The sequence below is a fragment of the Pseudochaenichthys georgianus genome, chromosome 14 (assembly GCF_902827115.2).
Source record: "Pseudochaenichthys georgianus chromosome 14, fPseGeo1.2, whole genome shotgun sequence".
Taxonomy (NCBI): Eukaryota; Metazoa; Chordata; class Actinopteri; order Perciformes; family Channichthyidae; genus Pseudochaenichthys; species Pseudochaenichthys georgianus.
The window spans coordinates 17,735,987-17,755,825 of NC_047516.1; the positions used below are offsets into that span (position 1 = coordinate 17,735,987).

General features: G+C 39.7%; 1 protein-coding gene across 5 annotated transcripts; it reads right to left on the bottom strand.

Annotated features, from left to right (window-relative positions):
* Nucleotides 1–639: 639 nt before the first annotated feature.
* Nucleotides 640–18,730, bottom strand: arfip2b (ADP-ribosylation factor interacting protein 2b). 5 transcript variants are annotated; one of them, XM_034098873.2, is made up of 10 exons: nt 18,420–18,730; nt 12,588–12,698; nt 9,647–9,679; nt 7,977–8,085; nt 6,833–6,889; nt 5,270–5,391; nt 4,863–5,084; nt 4,244–4,401; nt 3,592–3,766; nt 640–3,478 (listed from the first exon to the last, which is right to left on the bottom strand). In XM_034098873.2, the coding sequence occupies exons 2-10, from the start codon at nt 12,684–12,686 to the stop codon at nt 3,323–3,325; spliced, it is 1,131 nt and encodes a 376-aa protein (XP_033954764.1). In that variant the 5' UTR covers nt 12,687–12,698; nt 18,420–18,730; the 3' UTR covers nt 640–3,322. The 5 variants fall into 5 exon arrangements, with proteins under 5 accessions (XP_033954764.1, XP_033954763.1, XP_033954767.1 ...); XM_034098872.2 differs by having other exon boundaries at nt 9,623–9,679; XM_034098876.2 differs by lacking the exon at nt 9,647–9,679.
* Nucleotides 18,731–19,839: the final 1,109 nt, after the last annotated feature.

Below are 19,839 nucleotides of genomic sequence, written 5' to 3' on the forward strand. Positions count from 1 at the left end.
AAATGTAAAAATTGAATTGAAATACCTCTAAATTGTACTTAAGTACAGTACTTGAGTAAATCTACTTAGTTACTTTACATCAAAGTAAGTATGTAAATACAATGTATAGAAGAGATAGATCTGTAGCCTACATTGGTTGTCAAATTCTGATTCAAAACTTCAAATAAAAAAGGTATGATTATAGTAGGCTATTGAATACAGTAAAACTGTCATTTTTTGCTATAGATAGAAAAAGGCAAAGGGAAAAGTCATACTTTTTTATAGATGTAAAATGCAACAATGCAGCTGCACAGACATTAGTGCTGCTAAAATCAATACTAAAACGAAAAACAATTGTAATGTCTTCCAAATATGTGTCCAGGTGTCAAAAGAGGGCCGATTCGGAGAGTTATCAGTGATATTCGATGAATAACTTTTGTTAATGTTCCAGTGGTTTGGATGATTTTAATTACAGAACATTGTGATAAATGATTGAATAAAATAACATCATAAATTCCTTTGTAGAATTGTAATCACACAGTTAAAGTTGTATTTGAATGAATCCAGATGTTTTCTTCTCGGTTTGCATGCACATAGAAAGCACACTGGGCCACATCACAATGTAAATGAAAGAGCGAACAAAAAACCCAACCGGAGCCATTTGAAAATGTGTACTTTTATTTTTTTCCCTCGGGGTAGGGTGGGATTGTTCAGGTCTGAGAGGAATGAAGGCAGAGTATCACATCAACCCATACAACAACTTCATTTATCATCTTAAATACCATTATGTGCAATCATTCATACAGTACAATACACCAGCTCAGCCTAGAAAATATTGATTGTACACAAATAAAATATCTCATTTTATAAATCTTGGTTCACTCTGCATCTAAAGACTGCTAGTAAGAGTGACTTCAAATAGTTCTCACCCTTGTTTCAATTGACTGGAGGTGCAACTATAGAACAACACAAACAAATCCTATTGCCATTCATTTTGGTGTTAGGGTTAGGAATTTCAAAGGGGCAGGTTTGGAAAAGAGGAGTCACATGTTGTTAATATTGCTGTGTGATGGTCAAGCAGTCCAGGGGACCAAGTGGAACTGTAATTTTCAGTCGTAAGAGAGGCCAAGGTCTCATTGAGCTATTATTTCAGCCAGATGAATACACCAAACTTACACACTGCAACATACAAATTCAGAAGCCAAAGAACTCTAGACATTTTTTTTTTATATCTGCTTTTCATGGAAAAATTAACACCTCCCGTTAAAAATTGTCCTGAACAGTGCAAATCCACATTTTGGATTAGTCTTCAGCCAGTTTCAACATAATCAACAACCGTGAGCATGGCGTTATCCCAGTCCATGTAAGCTGACCAGCAGAAGGCCCAGAGAGCATCGGTGCATTGACACATATCTGCACCTGCACTTTGGATTACTGCCTGCCATGCAAATACAGAGACAAGATGCTGGAGGAACAACTAAATCAACTGATTAAGAGTTCAATTCAGCATGGTAAAACATTTATTATACCAGATTATCTTCATTTGACTTCACAGGTTTGAAAAAGGCAAACTAAACTCCTTTCAATCAGATAGTTTAGAATATTTTTTTGGAGTAAATCAATTACAGATATGGTTAGCCTGAGGAATGTTTTCACGTTAGTGTTCATCTGCAAGACGCCATACTCGTGAATTGAGTAATTTGCATGAACCAGAAATGTCAGTGTACAAATATGTTAATTCCAACACGTACAATGAGCATAATAAATACAGTGACGCATAAAAAGTACATCACATAATATAGTACCATACTAATATTCTGTAGTGAAACCTTCTCCAAATTGTCAACAACAGATGATTGTTTACTTCCATTCTACAACAATGTTTAAGTTAATAGAGAAAATGATGAATCACTAGTGTTATCCCTTTTACGAACAACTAAAATGATGTTGAAATATTAGGATTAGTAATATTAGAGTGCAACAGCAATCAGCAGTGTGACAAATATACTCTGATGTACAGTAGGGAGACTGAAAGATATGACCAACGATGCAATTGTGTCCTTTAAAAAGACAAAAAAACATTGCAATGTATAAACGTGAGAACAAAATATGTAGTTAATTCCTATTAAATAGAGTCCTTATTAACAATTAAATAATGGAGTAAATCCATTTGAGTTTGTTGGATCTTAACTGACATAGCCATCGTTCATAGTTCAACTGTCCGTCAAAGCCTCCTCTGCCTATAGTGACACTTTACCAACCAATGTTGCCTAAAAACAATGAAAACATAGGGTCCCGTAAACATATTTCTAAATTCTCTTTGGGTAAATAAAATACAATTAGTAAAGACCCCAACCGGTATAACTTTGGGAAGCTGTGGCAGTCTTTCTTAAATGATTGTTGCATATATACGAGCTGAAGTCAAAGTTAAGATTGAAATCGGCAGCATTTCTGATAGTTAGGCTGCTTACAGTATTGCAATCTAAAGCATCAGCACACATTGCCCAGACAGTTAACTGCTCTTCATATGATATAGAAGCCGACTAAGACCAGAATAAGTACAAAATAAAGAGTACAGTTAAATTAAGCAAAACTAAACACTGCATTTCTCTGTAAGCTACCAAAAGCATGTACTATTTATTTCAAAAGGGAAATACGTTATTTGAAATGTACATTATTTGAAATATCTGCACATTCCTTTCCAGTTTACCATTCAAATCCTCTGCATGTGTAGATTCAATATTTTTCTGAACTTATCTTTCTTCCTGTAGGCCACATGTTGATTAAGCACACACGCTCATACATAAGGAGGCACACAAGGAGAGTGATAAGGTCTGGAAGAGTTTTGATGAAGTGTTTGGTTACATCCAAGTGTGTTTTAATGGTTTATCATGTTTTTCCTTCGGTCATCTGTCTCAGTAGCCATTATGTTGTTGGGTTGAAGTTTAAGTCCAAGCACTGGTAGCAGTTGAGAAGTAAAATAACGGCCGTGAACATGACTAACACAAGCTCACACAGCAATATAGTGTTGAATAGGGGAGAGGGAAGGAAGAGATGAACAGTTCTTTTGGGCACAAAGAGTGGAAATAAGGAAGTTGGGAAGAGGCACTAAAAGCCCCCTGACTGTTTATGAAACTGGCCACTTGGATTCCTGGTGCATTTATCCCATCAATAATACCCTGCAATCCATCAGTCCAATCGTCCTGCCATACACTCATCTCATATCTTCATCTATCCAAGTATGTGTTTCCCTCTGTCGTGGTCCTCTGTAAGTTGGGGGGTTTCAACAGGTAACAGGTGGAGGTGGTGGAGGAGGAGGCAGCAGGAGGTCCCGCAGAACCTCTCACTGCTCCTCTAACCAGGAGGGCTTGTCGGCCCCTGGAGGCCTCAGCTTTATGTTGAACTGCTTCAGCGTCTGCTCCAGCTGCTGCTGGTTGCCAGCAAAGTATGCAGATATGGCATTATGGAAGAGGAGGAGCTGCTTATGCATCACCTTCACCTGGGAAAGAGAAATAAGGGGGTTTCAGAACATGTCAGGACATCTAGTCAAACCTCTGTAACTTATCTTGCTCTGGAGGATGATGATCAAACAGGCCCACCCTGCCCACTAACCTTATTCTCCTCCAGGAACTTGAGTTTAATGATGACGTCCGAGCGGAGGCGTTCATACTTGTCCTTCTGGACCTGGTACTGTTGCTGAGCAGCATCGATGCGGGCCATGGCTACAGCGTCTTTTGGACCCAGACTCAGTTCCTCCAGGTCTGACCGGTAGGCATCAAACTCCAGTCTGTTCAAAAAAGAGGGAGAAAATACAGTGTTTTAAAAAGGCCCTAAAACAGTGTAACAGTGTCTTTCAACTCTAATTGGATGTACACTGTATCACATGATAGATTACTGTAATTGTGTTTTAGTGCACCAAACAGGATTTGACAATATTAAAAAGGAAGCATGGGCACTTTTAATCAAATCTGATCAAATCACAGATTAGCAGTAGTTTTAAGTGGGTTAAATTCTTCACTAGATTTTCACCAGAAGTTCAGGCATTTGAGATAACAAAATGTGGATATATAGATGATATATCAAAAAGATCTAGACTCAATGCCGGTTTTAATGTAATTTTATCTGAAGTTCCTTGCAATAATAATATAATTATATTATCATTTTATATTTGTGTGTACAAAATGTTGACTTTATCCATTTGCTTATCTTCCTTTAAAAGAGTTTCTTGGGTGAAATGGTTTATTAATGGGCTGCATGTCCTTACCTGGCACCTTCATACATCTTGATTGTCATCAGGGAGTCCTCCATGGTCTTGTTGACCAGTGTGTTGATGCTGGACACAAAGAAGTTAACGGCACCAAGCAGAGTCTCCCCGTTCTTACACAGCAACTTCTGAGTCTCTGCGTTGTAGCCGAACTCATCCTGTAAATGCATTAATAAAATACATTATAGCATGAATGGGGTTAATGCCTTTCAATGTCGTCTACATGAACCTATTATTTAACTTCCAGCTGCAGATCAATATGTAACGGTACGTCCACACGGTTCCGTCATGTGCTTCAACGGAGACACTTCCCATTCACTTTGAATGGGGTGACGTCAAGCTTTGCCAAACTGCATTGTGGTTCCGTCACGTCGCTTTGCCTCTGTTGCTCGCTTCAAAAGTTCAACTTTTCAAGCGTCGACGGAAGCGCCAGCCAATCAAATCATATGCCAGTACAAGCGCTAGCCAATCAAACCGCGTGCTTGTGTGTTCAGGGCGGGAGATTCATGTGATTGATGGCCAGACACGCCCACCGGCAAGCTTCAACGCGACGGAACCGTGTGGACGTACCGTAAGAGATGAGACATAAAAGCTACATGAACAGATTCTGAGGCCTCACCCGCAGCTCTGGAGATTTCTGACTGAGGTCAGCAAAGGTGTCCCCAAGCGCATGCTGCGTCTGCACCATGTTGTAGAAGTGATTGGTCAGCGCTCTGGCCAATCGCAGCACATTCTCATATTTCTTTTTAGTGTCTCTCAGCACTTCAATCTGGGCCTCCAGCTCCAGGTCCACAGTCCGGGAACCTCGACCAAAACGCTCCGAGATCATTTGCTTTGTACACTGAAAGAATAAGGAGGAAGATGTCCAGAGGCATTAGTAACAAAATTCCCTTCTGTGATTGGATTTGACAGGATAGGGACATGGGGAGCGGTGCCTGGTTCCAGAACATCCTCAGGCACACAGAAAAACTAAAATCAGCAAGAAGGTCTTTATCATGAAGCGTAAAATGAAAGAACCTTAGATACCTTGTAAGTGTTGAGACCCCACTTCTTCACCGTTTCTATTTTCTCCACAGCCACACCGCGGGACGCTTCCTCTGCAGTCATGGACGAGCTGCTGCTGCTGCTGCTGTGGTGCATGTTGGAACCTGAGAAAGAAGAAACACAGGAACATGGTTAATAAAGAAACACTTTCATGTAGGGAATCATACATTATTCAAAAGTACATTAAAACTGCCGCATTCAATAAGGCCTGTCAGCCGTCTGCTAACCCGTGAGCATCACCACACTAACCCATACACCGCTGTTAGACATGCATAGGAGTGAGTTAATGAGCGAGAAAAGAGAATGGTGAGCCGAGAAGGAATATTGGACTAAGGAACAATGACATTAAAATGGTTGACACCACATTCTAATTATTGAGCTGTAATAAAAGCTGAAAATCCTGTAGGAATAGTTCGGGTAATTGCCTTAATGGTAATAACTTGATTAACCAACATAGAGTGTGTAGCATTCAAATTCACCTCCTTCCCTCCCCAGTACCTTGATATTCATTTGAATGGCTTGCTATGTGGCAGAGGAGAGAACTGCTCGGGGGAATGCTTACTCGTCCGGCCTTCATACGCAGGTCTGTGACAGTGGATGGGGTGGAGTGGGGTATGGATGAATGGTTCAGGGTGAGTATGAATTAGGGAAAGGTATTGGACCGGGATTTAGATAATTTATTTTACATTATGGGAATGTTTTTTTAAGGATCAGGATTTAAAAAGGATGGTTGGATGTTAAGGGTTTAAACATACACAAGCAGGACAGACAGAAATGGAGGACGACAAAAGGGAGAAGAGCAGGATATGGAACATGTAGGAGGGAATGGTGACAAGGAGTTGGAAGAACAGAGATGAAAAGACTTCATTTAGTGAATGACAATGCTGACAAATGAGTGATGATGAAACTTTGAAATGCAGCAGTACACTTCAGAGCCTTTCACGTCACATCAGTACGTGGAAAAGATTCAAATGAGAAAAATAGGGGCCTCTAAAAGCTGTGTAGTGTACTAAGGTTCTCCCAACTACAACGTATTGTATTCATAAATATTGAAGGTCTTACAACAAATATACAATGTGACAGAAGTGAAGATGGTTTCTGTTTTGCTGAGACGTTCAGAAAGTAGGTTTGCAGGTTATTTTGGGAAAAACATAAAAGTGCAGACCCCATAATAGATGAGCATAAATCACAAAGAGAACCAACCACAGAGAGAAATGCTGGGATAGGAAAAAAAGCCACAATTTGTCCATGAAGAAGAGAAGCCAGAATTAAGTGAATACGCTTCTCTCCGCTGATACAAAAAGAGAAATAGTTATTTAGATCAAAAAGGAGCAGTTAATAAAATAAAAAGCGTATTTCCAAAATGCCATCATGTGATAAATGTGCAGGTTTTTTTTTTTTTAAATCAAAAATGTTTCATGCCAGTAACAGGAGAAAAGTTCTCCAATTCTTAACAACAGTATTTACAGACGTTGTGGATCCTACACACATTACATTTGGAAATAAGCTCTCCATTATTAATAATAATGAAGTCTAAGGAGCCACCTATTCCTTCAACTGAGATCCTTTTGTTAAACTCTGCATTGTAGCGCACAGCAGGGCCTGAGAGAGAGAGAGAGAGAGGGGGATGCAGAAATATTAGTAATAAATGATGAGTAAAGAGAGCAGTGTCCTTTCCCCTTTGACACGCAATATTCAGCTACACTGCTGAAGTCACTGCCTTGAACTCGAGAACAATGTGGAAAAAAGTCCAAGACACAGTGTACTAGATCTATTTATCATTTAGTTCAAGGTTATTTCATACTGAATGACAGTTTCATAAACACATTAACGTCTTGCTGTGTTGGATATACGGTTGCTAATGCCATAGAGCTTCAACCCCCTGCCTGACTCTCCCTTTAACACCGACATAGTTGATGATTACCTGTCGATTAGCAGTGGCTGAGAACGGTGAGAGTAGAACTGAAAACTTGAGATGGTCATGAGAAAATACAATTTGTTCAGACTGTAAGAACAATGCAAGAGGCTGCCTTGATGTCTGAGAGATGTTTTGGATATCTTTAAAAGCTTTATTTTTGTTTATTAAATGACACTAACCTGCTCATTAGCACACACACTGTTATATGTTGGCTCTGTGGATACAGCTAAATGGAAATGGAAAAACTGTTGACTAAAATGTGAACATGTCTGTATAATGAAACTGAAATAAAAGATAACGAAGAAAAGGTTTAGTTTTTAAATCAGTAAGTTACATTATTTCCATTAGGACTAACGATAACTGCAGTAGTTAAAGCGGAAATTATCCTGTTTCAAACATACAGTTTGGGAATAAATCAAATGTATGTCTAAATACATTTAGACTCAACGCTGGTGCTCACGTGGGTTTAGAAAAAGCATTGAAAGGTTCTTCATTCAGTCTATCAGCTTCTTCCCATATCTGCACGTACATAAAAAGAACTATAAAAAAACAGAGACCACAGAGGCATAATTTGAGATGCAGCAGAGTGTAGTGAAGCTGGGGATGAATCAGCGCAAATTGACAACATTAATTGCAGCATGATCTAATGGGAGGGATGATAGGAGGCAGAGAAATCAAACACTCGCTGAATAGAGGAAGTCAAAATGGGACAGTGTCAGCATAGATGAGAGGAGGCTGAACAGATGTCAGAAGTAAGGAGTAGGACTGTACCTTTGATTGAGCTGGTGGAGATGATTCCCTCTGCTGTTCCTCCATAACCTCCAGAAACAATGCTGGTCTCATTGAGATTGGGGCCCGATACCATCACCTGCTGTAGGTCCTACAAGGTTGGTGGTGAAAAACAAGAAAAAAGGGAATAGGGATGGAGGGTTTTGGGGTGGGGATATATAGACAGGAGATTATGGCTTGAGTGTTAAATTCAGACAATGTAGGTTAAAGGCTAAGTCACTAGAGGGGGACAAACACTACTATGTTAGGAAAGGTTAGTGAGTACACCCAATCATCAGGCCCTTATCTGGAAGCCAACAGAGAACACCATAAAGAGTGTGAAAGACCGAAAACACAACTAAAGTGCCCAGTCAATAATCAACCCACCTAATCACTAGAACTGAATCTTCTGCCATGTTGGGAGCAAGCAAGAACACTAACATACCACAGCAGAAATAGACCAGTCTAACCCAAGCGGTGGCTGCATTGATCTACTGTATGCAGCAGGAAATGCTCAAGCTAACTATTTTCTCTTTTCAAAATAATCAAAGAAGCGTGAGGGGAAATGTGCTACCATCCATCTCTTGTGTTCTCCTTAACTTAACTCACAATTTTCTTTTGTTTGGCATACTTTCAAGTATCAGCTATTTTAGAAAAACAAACATTTGTGAGGAATTTTGGGCAAAGGAAAATCGAGCCTGAAAAGATGTCTTACTTTGGCAAACCATATGTAAGCTTTGGTTGCTACTATCAACATGTCTAAATATGCTAACTTCTGCCTGTACGGATACGAATGCTGCACTGACCTCCAGACCCGTATCGTCCATCGTACAATGTAAACGAGAGGGTAATATATAGGAGACTTCCTGAATCCTTAGGCCGACACTGTAAAGTATGATTGTGATAAGGAAACTCCTAAGCTCTGGAAGGGAGGTGGCGGTTTCCTTTTGTAAGCAAACACAGAGTATGTTTGTTACGACCAAAAGGAAGTAAAAATACAACTTCAGCAGCGTGATGCTAAATGTCTCTATTCTAAAAACATCTACAATTTTCTTCACTCTTATCTGTTAGTACAGCTCTCTTAAATTCTTGAATAAGACAAATTCATTTCTCATTATGACTGACAACAAAACATAAGAAGCACAATCAATCCACATCAATATTACAGCAGTATCACATGATGATTATTAGTAAGTTGCTATGTTTGTTTAGTTAAACAACACCCTCTAGAATTAGGGAATCACACTCGCACAACACCCAAGTTCACACAGAGCCTAGGCTATAGAAGCAAAAACACACACTAGAAGATGATTATTAAGAATCAAATATGACTCAACATTGCAATCAGTTCCTAAGTGTTAGCTGTGTGCTAGATTTCAGGGAAATCTCTCAAAACATGTTTGAGAGACGCCGTCTATCTAGAGTTAGTAGGCGACAATTCACTGTAACAGTCAATTCAATCTGCTAGTGGTTTGTCGTGAAAATGAAACATTTGACACTTTGCGAAATAAACCCACGTAATGATGCAAGGGAATTTAATGCAGCCAGCATCAAGTCAAACCACTGAGCAGTACTACACACCAACATTAAACACACACACACACACACACACACACACACACACACACACACACAAATGCACTGCTCACCCTGGTGCCTCTGGAGCTCCCTACCTGCTCATCTAAGCTCCACTGCAGATTTGCAGCCTGCACACAGATGGAGGAGGGGGGAATCGACAAACACAACAACAACAAAAAAGAAACAAATAGAAAAAGTCCATGACTGAAATCATGAAACAAGAGAATGATGTAAAATAAATGGCTAGGGAATCATCCTAATGTCCACAGACTGCAGGGATGTAGGATGGAGCGCCGTGATGACTGATAATCATTTAGCTAGTCTTCGATCAACTCACCACTTTCTCTTTATAATGTGTTAACAAAGCTAAGATATGATATTGTGCAATCACTGTCTGGGCAAACAGATTCAAAACAAAACTTTAAAAAATAAACACATTTAATTACAAGACATTTACAGACATTAAAAAGGTGACATGGATAATAAGGGGGTATACAATTAAAAAACACACAAACACTACATTTGAATGCCAAAACTCTAGGTCCTACAATCTATAATCATAAGAATAGATGTTTCTATTTAAACAATGATTGTGGGTCTGGGGTCAGGACTTCATTACAGCACCAGAGTAATTTGCATTTCCTTACATTTTAACCAAACAGACACTGAACCAACAACTTAAAAACCGGTGTAACACGAGGACAAAGCCTTCAATCAGTGAGTCTCTCCTTTTAGAGATCTGCCTCAAGTTGTGGCATCTGTTCAATCTGAAAGCTGAAGCAGACACCGATCCCTCCCAGGACACTTGGTTGACAAAGTGCCTGTTTCTTGAGAGGAAGAAAAACGAAAGAACGTTGCGTCATCATAAAAAAGGCTGGTTTAAAAATTGACACGGCAACATTTTAAAATGCCACACAACCTTATTTTCTAAAAGCTGGGCCGCTTAGAAATTCTGACAATATATTTGGGATATCTCCAAATGTAAAGCATAAGTAATCATCTATCATAGATTTTGTGGATGAGTATAAGTTTGTTAAAAGGCTGTTGACTGTCTGAGTTGAAGCCACTGTGATGCTTTGGCCAGGATGCTGCGAGCAGTAAATCCTGTCTCTGTCAAGCTGCCAGTCACCGTCCTTGTTACGAAAAAAGTGCAAAGCTATAACATCTAAAAACAGACTTCTGCTATTCCCTCACCTGCCAATCTTCACTGCTGTACATATTAAAACAGTAGACTGCTGCAGCTTTCAACTGAGTGCTGTACAGCAGATAGCAATCTGAATTCAGAGGGCTTTCACCCAAGGACAAAGAACAGCCAGTTTCAGACGAATTGCTATGAGTTGCTATGACAACTGGTTAATATCCAGCACTAAACAGTGCAGCTAAACACTCCTCATACATGAACATGGAAAACTGGGTAGACACAGCACATGGTTGAATACTCGCTTCACCGTGCAAGCTTGTTGAGGAGGTTGGCTTTTCTTTTACTGTTCCAGTGGAACACAGTGAGCAAACAACCGCATCAACCCTCCAGGATCTGCAGTCTGTTTGTCCAAAAGGTGTGCCTTTCACTTACTCTACAACTCCACTGTTAGTTCACCTTTGCGGGCTCTGACTAAGACACTCAAATACATATATCTTTCTTTTTCAAATGACGCCCACAGGTGCCTTGCTTTGTAAATGAACAGTCTTCAGCTGGAGAGCAACAACTACACCTGAGAGTTTGGCGCCTAGTAAAGAGGTCAAACACAGAACAGATCTTTCTGAAACCTGTTAACTGTTAATGGGAACACATGGTTCCCATGCCGACAGCTGGATAGCAACACCTGATTTCCCAGTAGGCTCTCTGTTCAGTGGTAGCTAAGCAAGCTGAGAAACACAAGCACTCCTGGTTGAGTATGAAAGCAACCCATAATACAATCGTAACAAATCTTTTGAGACTGAGCATCTGAAACATTAATGCAAAATGAGAGATCTGTGGTGAGTGATTGGCCACATTTACAAAGCCAGTGTTCAAGACTGTGTTTACTAAAAGCATTAGTCCTGAATTGTCCTGTACATATTATCAAATGGCAGTGTGGCAAGTAGGGTTAATTTAAATGGTCTGAAAAGCACCGGCTCCATTTAGCCAAAAACCACAATATCAACTTCCAACAGGCTCTCATTTATCCGTCACATTGTGAGAAACCAACCGTAATACCACATGAAAGCCATCAGGCTTAAGTATTTACGTCTAATTTGTTCACGTGCTCTCATGTGAGTGGTGTAACCTTCAGAGAGAGAACTATAACAATAAATACATCATCAAGTTCAGGCTATTGTTAACATGTCCTTTTTCTTAGGGGAAGAAAAGCTGACGGCCAATGGCCATGTTCACATGCACACTAATATTACAGTATTATTTCAAAATAATGATAATATTGTGAATAAAATTAAATGGAAATATGAGTGGAATATTCTTTTTCATTAGCCATGTTAACAGCTTAGTACAAATATTGTCTTTTTGAAATGTTGTGTATATGTGAACGTATGTCAATGTGATCTCATTATAAAACACCACCAACTAAACATTTTCAAGAACACACTGAAATGTACACTAAAAGTGACAAGAAATTAAACAAATATGTATAACATAACTTAAGGAAGCTAAGTTTAAATATAAATCATTTTTTACACAGAAATCACATCAACACTGCTGTAAACCCCTTTAATGCAACAGTCTCTAAGTAATGAAGCAACTACAAAGGGCCAACAATGATCTAGCAGTATGGGAACCTTTCCTTAGCCTAGATAATAAAAATGTAGTGACATTTCTAGCATTTAAATAAATAAGGAAATCAAAAACTTTTGTTTCCTGCTTCCTGGTTTTAAATATGCAAAGTATCTTCTGTCAGCTTGGGTTAGCGGGCAGGTAAACACTAACAGATTCATGATCGTTTCCTTGTGGAATAGCTTTAAATGGATGACCAGCAACAACACATGATGGTCTTCAAATGTGACGCACAGTGGACGGTCTCTGATGTAGTAGCTGTGACCCACCTGTTCAAGGCTGTCATCTTCTGGAAGTGTCCCCGTGTCTCCATTACTGTTGATAGGAATCTCCATTGTGGCAGCTTTACTCATAATGCTGTCTGCCATAATGCACTACGCCTGTGTGAAAAAGCAGAGAGAGAGAGAGAGAGAGAGTAGTTACAACACACTACTTTATGTAAATACAGTGAAATAGCCTAATTGGTGCTTTGAAGCTGAGGGCCCAGAGAGGTTAGTCCAAACAGCCAAATCATAAGGAAGATGGGAATATAAAAGCCACAAATAAGCGAGGCGGTGGATTTCAAAGAGCAAGGCTATCACTTGAGATGAAAACAACACACCTATGAAAGCCCTGCACTCAGGCGGCCGCTTGTCGAAGTGGCCACTCTACTTTACAGCTCATTACAGGGCTGTACGTTAGCTCCATACACGAACAGACTAAAGAGGAGATTAAATGTTGATTTGAACATAGTCTAACCATTCTAAAAGATCAAACCAGATTATATTGGTTTAATTACTCATCACACATTAAAGATGTTCTAACACTCGTACACATGTAGTGTTTGCAAATAATTACTGGACAAGCAGCTTTATCGCTACTATTTTTGGCTCACAATCAGTGTTGGGTGTAACGCGTTACAAAAGTAACGGAGTTACAGTAATATATTACTTTTTGCTGTAACGAAGTAATGTAACGCATTACTAATGAAATGTGGGTAATATATTACCCGTTACAATGCTCAGTAACGCAGTTACAACACATTTTAACCCGAAATGAAATGGTGTTTTGTTGAATGTACTAACATAGAGACATTCCGACACCAGAGACAAATTATTGTGCGGGTAGATTAGTAAACCTGGTGTTTACCCTTTAGGCTTCGCGTCGGGATCTTCGGGGCAGTTGAATGTTATTCACCCTCTATTCAAAAAAGAGAACGGAGCGAAAAATACAAACAACAAATTGTGTCAGGTGCGCGTGACCTGCTGCGCTGCGCGTGCATCATTTCCAAAGTGCTTCCACAGCAGTGACACACATCTGTGGATAATCATTTATACGAAAATGGTTAAAGCAACCATCACTAAACGCCAGCAACACTGCATCTACTGCAGACAGTAGCAACAGGTCAGATGGGGACATCACGTTACCCTCCGTTGTGACACTAGCTTACTCCCGCCTGACTCGCCGCCCTCGCCCCCGGAGCAGCACTCTTTGTTGCCCGAAACTACGCCGCCCCTCTGCGGCCCGCAGGTGCCAGGATACCACGGCAAAACAGAGCCTGCCCAGCGCCAAAGTATCTAAACAAGTACACAGAGGGGTTAGGCGGTCATTTTGCAGGTCGTGGTATAAAAATAGACAATGGAATATTCATGTGAAAATAGGGCCATATTCTGCCATGCCTGTAGAAATGTTGGGTCAAAAATAATGCATACAATAGCACAGATGCCTTCACCACGAATGGCTACAAAAAGATCTCATATCCCAAGCTTACAGTATCAACGAGCTGATGTTGCAGCTGAAATGTTCTCCAGATCACAAAGTCACATGATGTGATACCAGTTTTCAAGCACAGTAAATGTACTAGTATATGATGGGACCAAAGTGATGATTTAGTACATGGTTTTAATAATACTTTTGCTTTTCAATGCGTGCCATTTCAAACCATGAGCTGGTTCAAATAATATTTGCCTTGATTTACAATATGTTCTCATTTGTGTTATCAGTACAGTTTTGAAGCTGTTGTGCTTTTCTTTGCCATAGTCCACTTTGGACTATATGAGATATTTCAGGATTGCACTTTTAACTCACTTGAAATGTTCTCACTTGCTTGGTTTCAAAACATAGCAAATGCCATAATCTGTTCATTGGGGACCATCAATGCTATTTTTCATTGCTGTTGCCGGCCACTATTGCTCATGTAAACCTGCTACTGCTGCTCCCCCTGTAATCTCAGAGGCACCCCGAGTCATTTTGTTCTGGAACCGGGCCTGTACATGGCCATATACTAAACACACTACAGAGCCCATTCCGTGTCCTGTTAGTGTTTACTTCCTGTCTGCCTTCTCCTGGTGATTTATCTGACGTCCAGCCAGGGTCGGCTCTAGAACAAATCGAATGGGAGGGCAATCATTTACAAAGGGTGGGCACACACTGCCGTCAACAACCAACACACAAACACCAACGCAACTTCAAACAACATGCTGTAAAGTCTATTGTATAGCGCACCTATGACTTGTGCATGCATGCACGGTTGTGGCACGACCACCAAAACAGAAACATATAAGGACATAGGCCACCATATAAAAAGGGTGCAGATGTATTTAGTATCCTATCCATGTGAACATGTTTTAGGTGGGTGTGGACCTAACCTCCTCTAGGAGGGTCTGGGGGCATGCTCCCCCGGGAAGATTATTTTTAAAATATTGAAGTTAAATGCATCAATCTGGTGCACTTTGAGAGCTAAATGAAGAGATCTATGGATAGCCTACATCTCTCAGCATCCATGAAACAGAACTGTACACAGATTTACTTTTTCTTTATGGATATTTTACTAATCACTCCCCTTTTAAACTGTATTCTTGTGTTACTGTCCTATAGTATTTCATACCCGTTTTTCATTTATTCTCTTATTCTTTAATAACTATAATGATCATATAAAAAGGTATTCCTCGCAAATACTTGTTTACATAAATGGTGACCAAACCGTTTGAGACCCACTGAGATAACCTACACTAAAGTTAACTATCTAAACACTGAGAGAGTCCTTACCTCACTGAGCTGAGGTTATAAGATCCTCTCAGTCTGACAGGAGAGGACTCTCCTCCACCTTGGTGTAGAAACAGCTCTTTATATCCGTTAGCATAGCTAGCTAACCAGATGCTAACATCAACATTCCACGTTCCCTCTCGTGTACTCACAAAATGCGCTCCACACACACACACACACACACACACACACACACACACACACACACACACACACACACACACACACACACACACACACACACACACTACACACACACACACACACACACACACACACACACACACACACACACACACACACACACACACACACACACACACACACACACACACACACACACACACACACACACACACACACACACACACTCTACTTGTACTGTACTGTATATCATATTATGTTCGATGGCTTTACTGTATAATCAGTGTAACAGATGAACAGATCGCCACTGGGATTTCATCTAAACACACAGCTACGTAATGATAACAAAACAAAGGTCGGGGGTCATTGGTCAAGCAACACACCAATCAGAGAGCAGCAGTGAGCACAGCTCAGGCTGTGTTTTTTATTTGTATTATTTATTTCTGATTTATTTCACACAAAAAACCTTTAGTGGAAACGTTTTCACTTATATGATTTTTAAATCATATATTTTTTAGATTTTTTTAAAATGGCAAAGTGGCAAGGCTTGCCTGCCCTGCGTTGGGGGGGGCACAGTGACTAATTTGGGGGGGCATGGCCCGCGAATGACCCCCCATGACGCCGACCCTGCGTCCAGCGCTCCGTCTTTTAACCTCTTTTTCCTTTCTCTTTCTGGATCCTCCTTAGCAACCTTCATTATAGTCATTGACAGTGGTCTGTATTATCAACGTGTCACATGTTAAGAATTTACAATCAGAATAGAGTATTCAACTAAGCCGTGTAATACAAGTTGTTGTTAGCCTTAAGGGCCTACACAGTTGTTATGCTATACCACATTGCCCTTCACTGGATGTATAATGAGCTGCACTAAACTACATTTTAGCATTTAAAATACCGAGCCATTCTTTTGCGGTTATTTTGGTAAAGTAACTCAAAAGTAGTGTAACTCATTACATTTCAGAAACAGTAATATTGTAATGTCACTTATTACTTTCAAAAGACAGTAATAAGTAATATATTACATTTTGGAAGTAACTTGCCCAACACTGTTCACAATGGGATAATGAATTCACAGCTAAATAAATGTACTTTAAACATTAAAAGGCGGGTCTTTTTGTAATGTGTGACAAGACCACAGATAAAATAACGAAGGCCAATTTAAGTGCCGAAAGACGTTAACATGGTTTGGTTTCACATTTCAGTCAAGGGTGACAGATAAACCAGAAACGTCAAAACGTAATAAACTCGAGCATGTACAGTAGCTTCCTTTAGTTCTTCTCTGGATTTTCAGTTTTTTTTATTAACGTTTAAATAATGTTAAAGGTGGGGTGTGTAATTTTGGAGAAACCAGCTCGAGTGCACCAGAATTTGAAAATTCACAACCGGAAAAAATCTGCCTTTTCCTTCAGACTTCCTTACAGAGCCCCTCCTCCAACACACACGAACGCGCACATGACCAATGAGGGTAAGGAGATAAAATTGTGCACAGATGGAAGGCTGACAGGCAGGTAGGCCATCCAATCATTTTAGCCGGGGCTAAAATGATTGGTCGTGCTTTTTACAGAGCTATGGCTTCCACAGATTACATTTTTTTACGTATTTATTGTCAAATCATTTAATATATTCATTGCTATTGGGATGTTAAGAGCATTCCATGGAATATAAAAAAAAGTGTTTCTGAAATAAATTACATACCCCACCTTTAACAGATAATCATAACAAAAACGGCTGTGTGTGTTAAGCTTTAAAATGGTATGGACGTGTATTTCCAGGGTTTTGAATTATTATAAACTCCACTTAAAAGCAGAAACCCGGAATGATGTAAAAAAAACATAACTAAAATGCAGCATGGCTATTAATAAGTGTATGGTAAATGAGTATTAAGGCAAACATTTAAATGAGTAAGAGCAAAAACTTGCATGATGTCCTTTATGTGACTTTATGATCACTAGCTGGCACACATCTTGTTTGAAGTGAGGTTGCAGTTGTTTACATTTGCTAGGACGTAGCCTAAGTTGGCCTTTGAGCCATGCCCACTCCATTTCCTGAGGAATGACACATTCCTAGACATTAGAAGTTGTGCTAGTCTTGTACAACAATATTCAACACAGAAAACACTAATTTAAGACATCTCACAGCAACCGTGTCAGGGCTTTGGGTTGAAAAACGTGACTGAATTAACATCTGCATGATTCCCCTCTAGCAGTAGGAAGCAGTCAGCTAGGATGTCAGACTTAAAGGTCTTCATAGACTGAGCAACCAACAGCTGCTTTGCATAACATTTCGTCTAAAATACGCCCTGTTCTAGCTACTTGACGAGGCTTGTTACAATACATGCCTCATTCATTCCATTCATTTGGTCACTAAAACCATGCTAAATCAATGTTTAATGGAATGAGAATGAATCATTAACAGTTTTTTGATTAGGAATGGGCATGTTCCAAAATGCTGCTACAACAGACACAGTATTCTGTATTATTTATCTTTATAACTAAAGACACAAAAACGTGACTTATACATTGCTATGCAAGTAAAAGTGTGGAGTCTTAAATTTGAAATCAGTCGCACAATTCGAGCATCCTGGGAGCCATGACAGGTGCAGCAGCACAGGTGTACTCTCACCAGCAGGTAACGCTAGATGCAGGCCTCCCCTGTGGATTCAATCTGCACCAATCAGTGGGGGTTTATTTGGGGATAAAACAAAACAAACTGTGAGTGCTATTTGTTGTGAACCTGCAAAAATATTGAAGCAGGTTTTCCGGCTGGAAATTAATATGCTTTCTAGAGAAAAAAAGGCCTGCTTCTAGTTCTCACATGAAGAGGAAGCCGGGTAAAACAAACCAGCGTTCAAAAGGCTGGTTAACAATGGCTTTAATGCCACGTAACAAACACAGACACAATGAAATATCGTCCTTATTTATGAATTGACTTACTTGGTCCCGTGGTAAAAACAGTGCAGTTCGTGAAGCTAGCCAGCAAGCTAATAACAGGCTAACAGCAGTGCATCCCAGTTCATGCGGCTTACAGGAGACTGGTGTGTCTTTTGTCAGTCCGAGGAAAACACAAACAATGCAGCGCTCTTGTTTAGGAATATTTCCCTAATATTGCCAGTAAAAGCCTTGTTTTCACTGTGCCTGTCTCCTGACTCTTCGTAAATAATCCTCTATCTTCTTCCCTTTTTTTTGTAATGAAGCCAGGAGCAACGCTTTACGGAACTGACGACACCATGGAATTCATTTTGCAGACGCGCTCCCATCCGAAGAGCGTCTATTGACGAGAAGATGGATCACTCATTACAAAGGTAAAAACTCACATGGTGCTGCCTGGTGTGCTATGAAGACACGCAGCTATTAGCATTAGGGTATTTTTTTTTTATTTCGTATGCATTTATTTATACTACTCTTAATAGTAGTTTCAAGTTTCAAGGCTGTTATTGTCATGTGTGCATACAGTGTAGTTATGACAAGGAACATCTTGGGTCACAGGCTCCTCCAACAGTGCAACACAACAACACAGATACAATAGTAGCCTACAGGTAAATAGAATAAAATTGAATATAATAGAAACAGTGCAGAATAGTCTATAGTAATTGGAATATTGATGTAGGCCTATATGAGTTACAAACAGATGCATTTTATGATGTTCTTTCAAAAGTTCAGGTGTTTAACAATCGTATGGCCTGTGGGATGAAACGTAACAAGTAAATAGTGGCCTGACTATAACAAATCCGTTTCAACTGAGGGGTTAAATATTTGATCATAGATATAATCAAACACATAATTCCCTGTATCAATATTTCGGAAAAACATGACAATGAAATACCAAAAATAACAGTGACACAAAATAGACTACATTAAATTATAATACCAAAACATCATCATTTGTAAACTGAAACCCAATGTGTAATATCAGTCATTTCTGAGTGTCGCTCTTTATTTGTATAACAAAGAAACATAATGAAGAGATAGCAGCCTAAATCAGACATATCGTTTTTTACCTTTCACAGAGAAAATGCATGCTTTCACTCAGTGAAAACAACCATTGGATACAGTAAGGTAAAACAATCACTACTTCGGTTTGATGCTTATGATGATGACACAATGTATACAGCATAATGTAAGCACATGTCCCCACCACACTTTGGAATTGTACCTGGAAATTGAAAGAAGTGAGTGTTCCTATTCTTTCCTACAGACGCCTGTAACCTATCTTTGGCAGCATCCTTCAGGTGAAGCATGTACGTTTCGGCAAGCTGCTGATGGCTGTACATTAACTCAGGGCCATGTGAGGGTAACATTGAACCCCAAGTAATGCTATAAACTTAAATACAAACTCTAGTAGGCCTATTTAAAA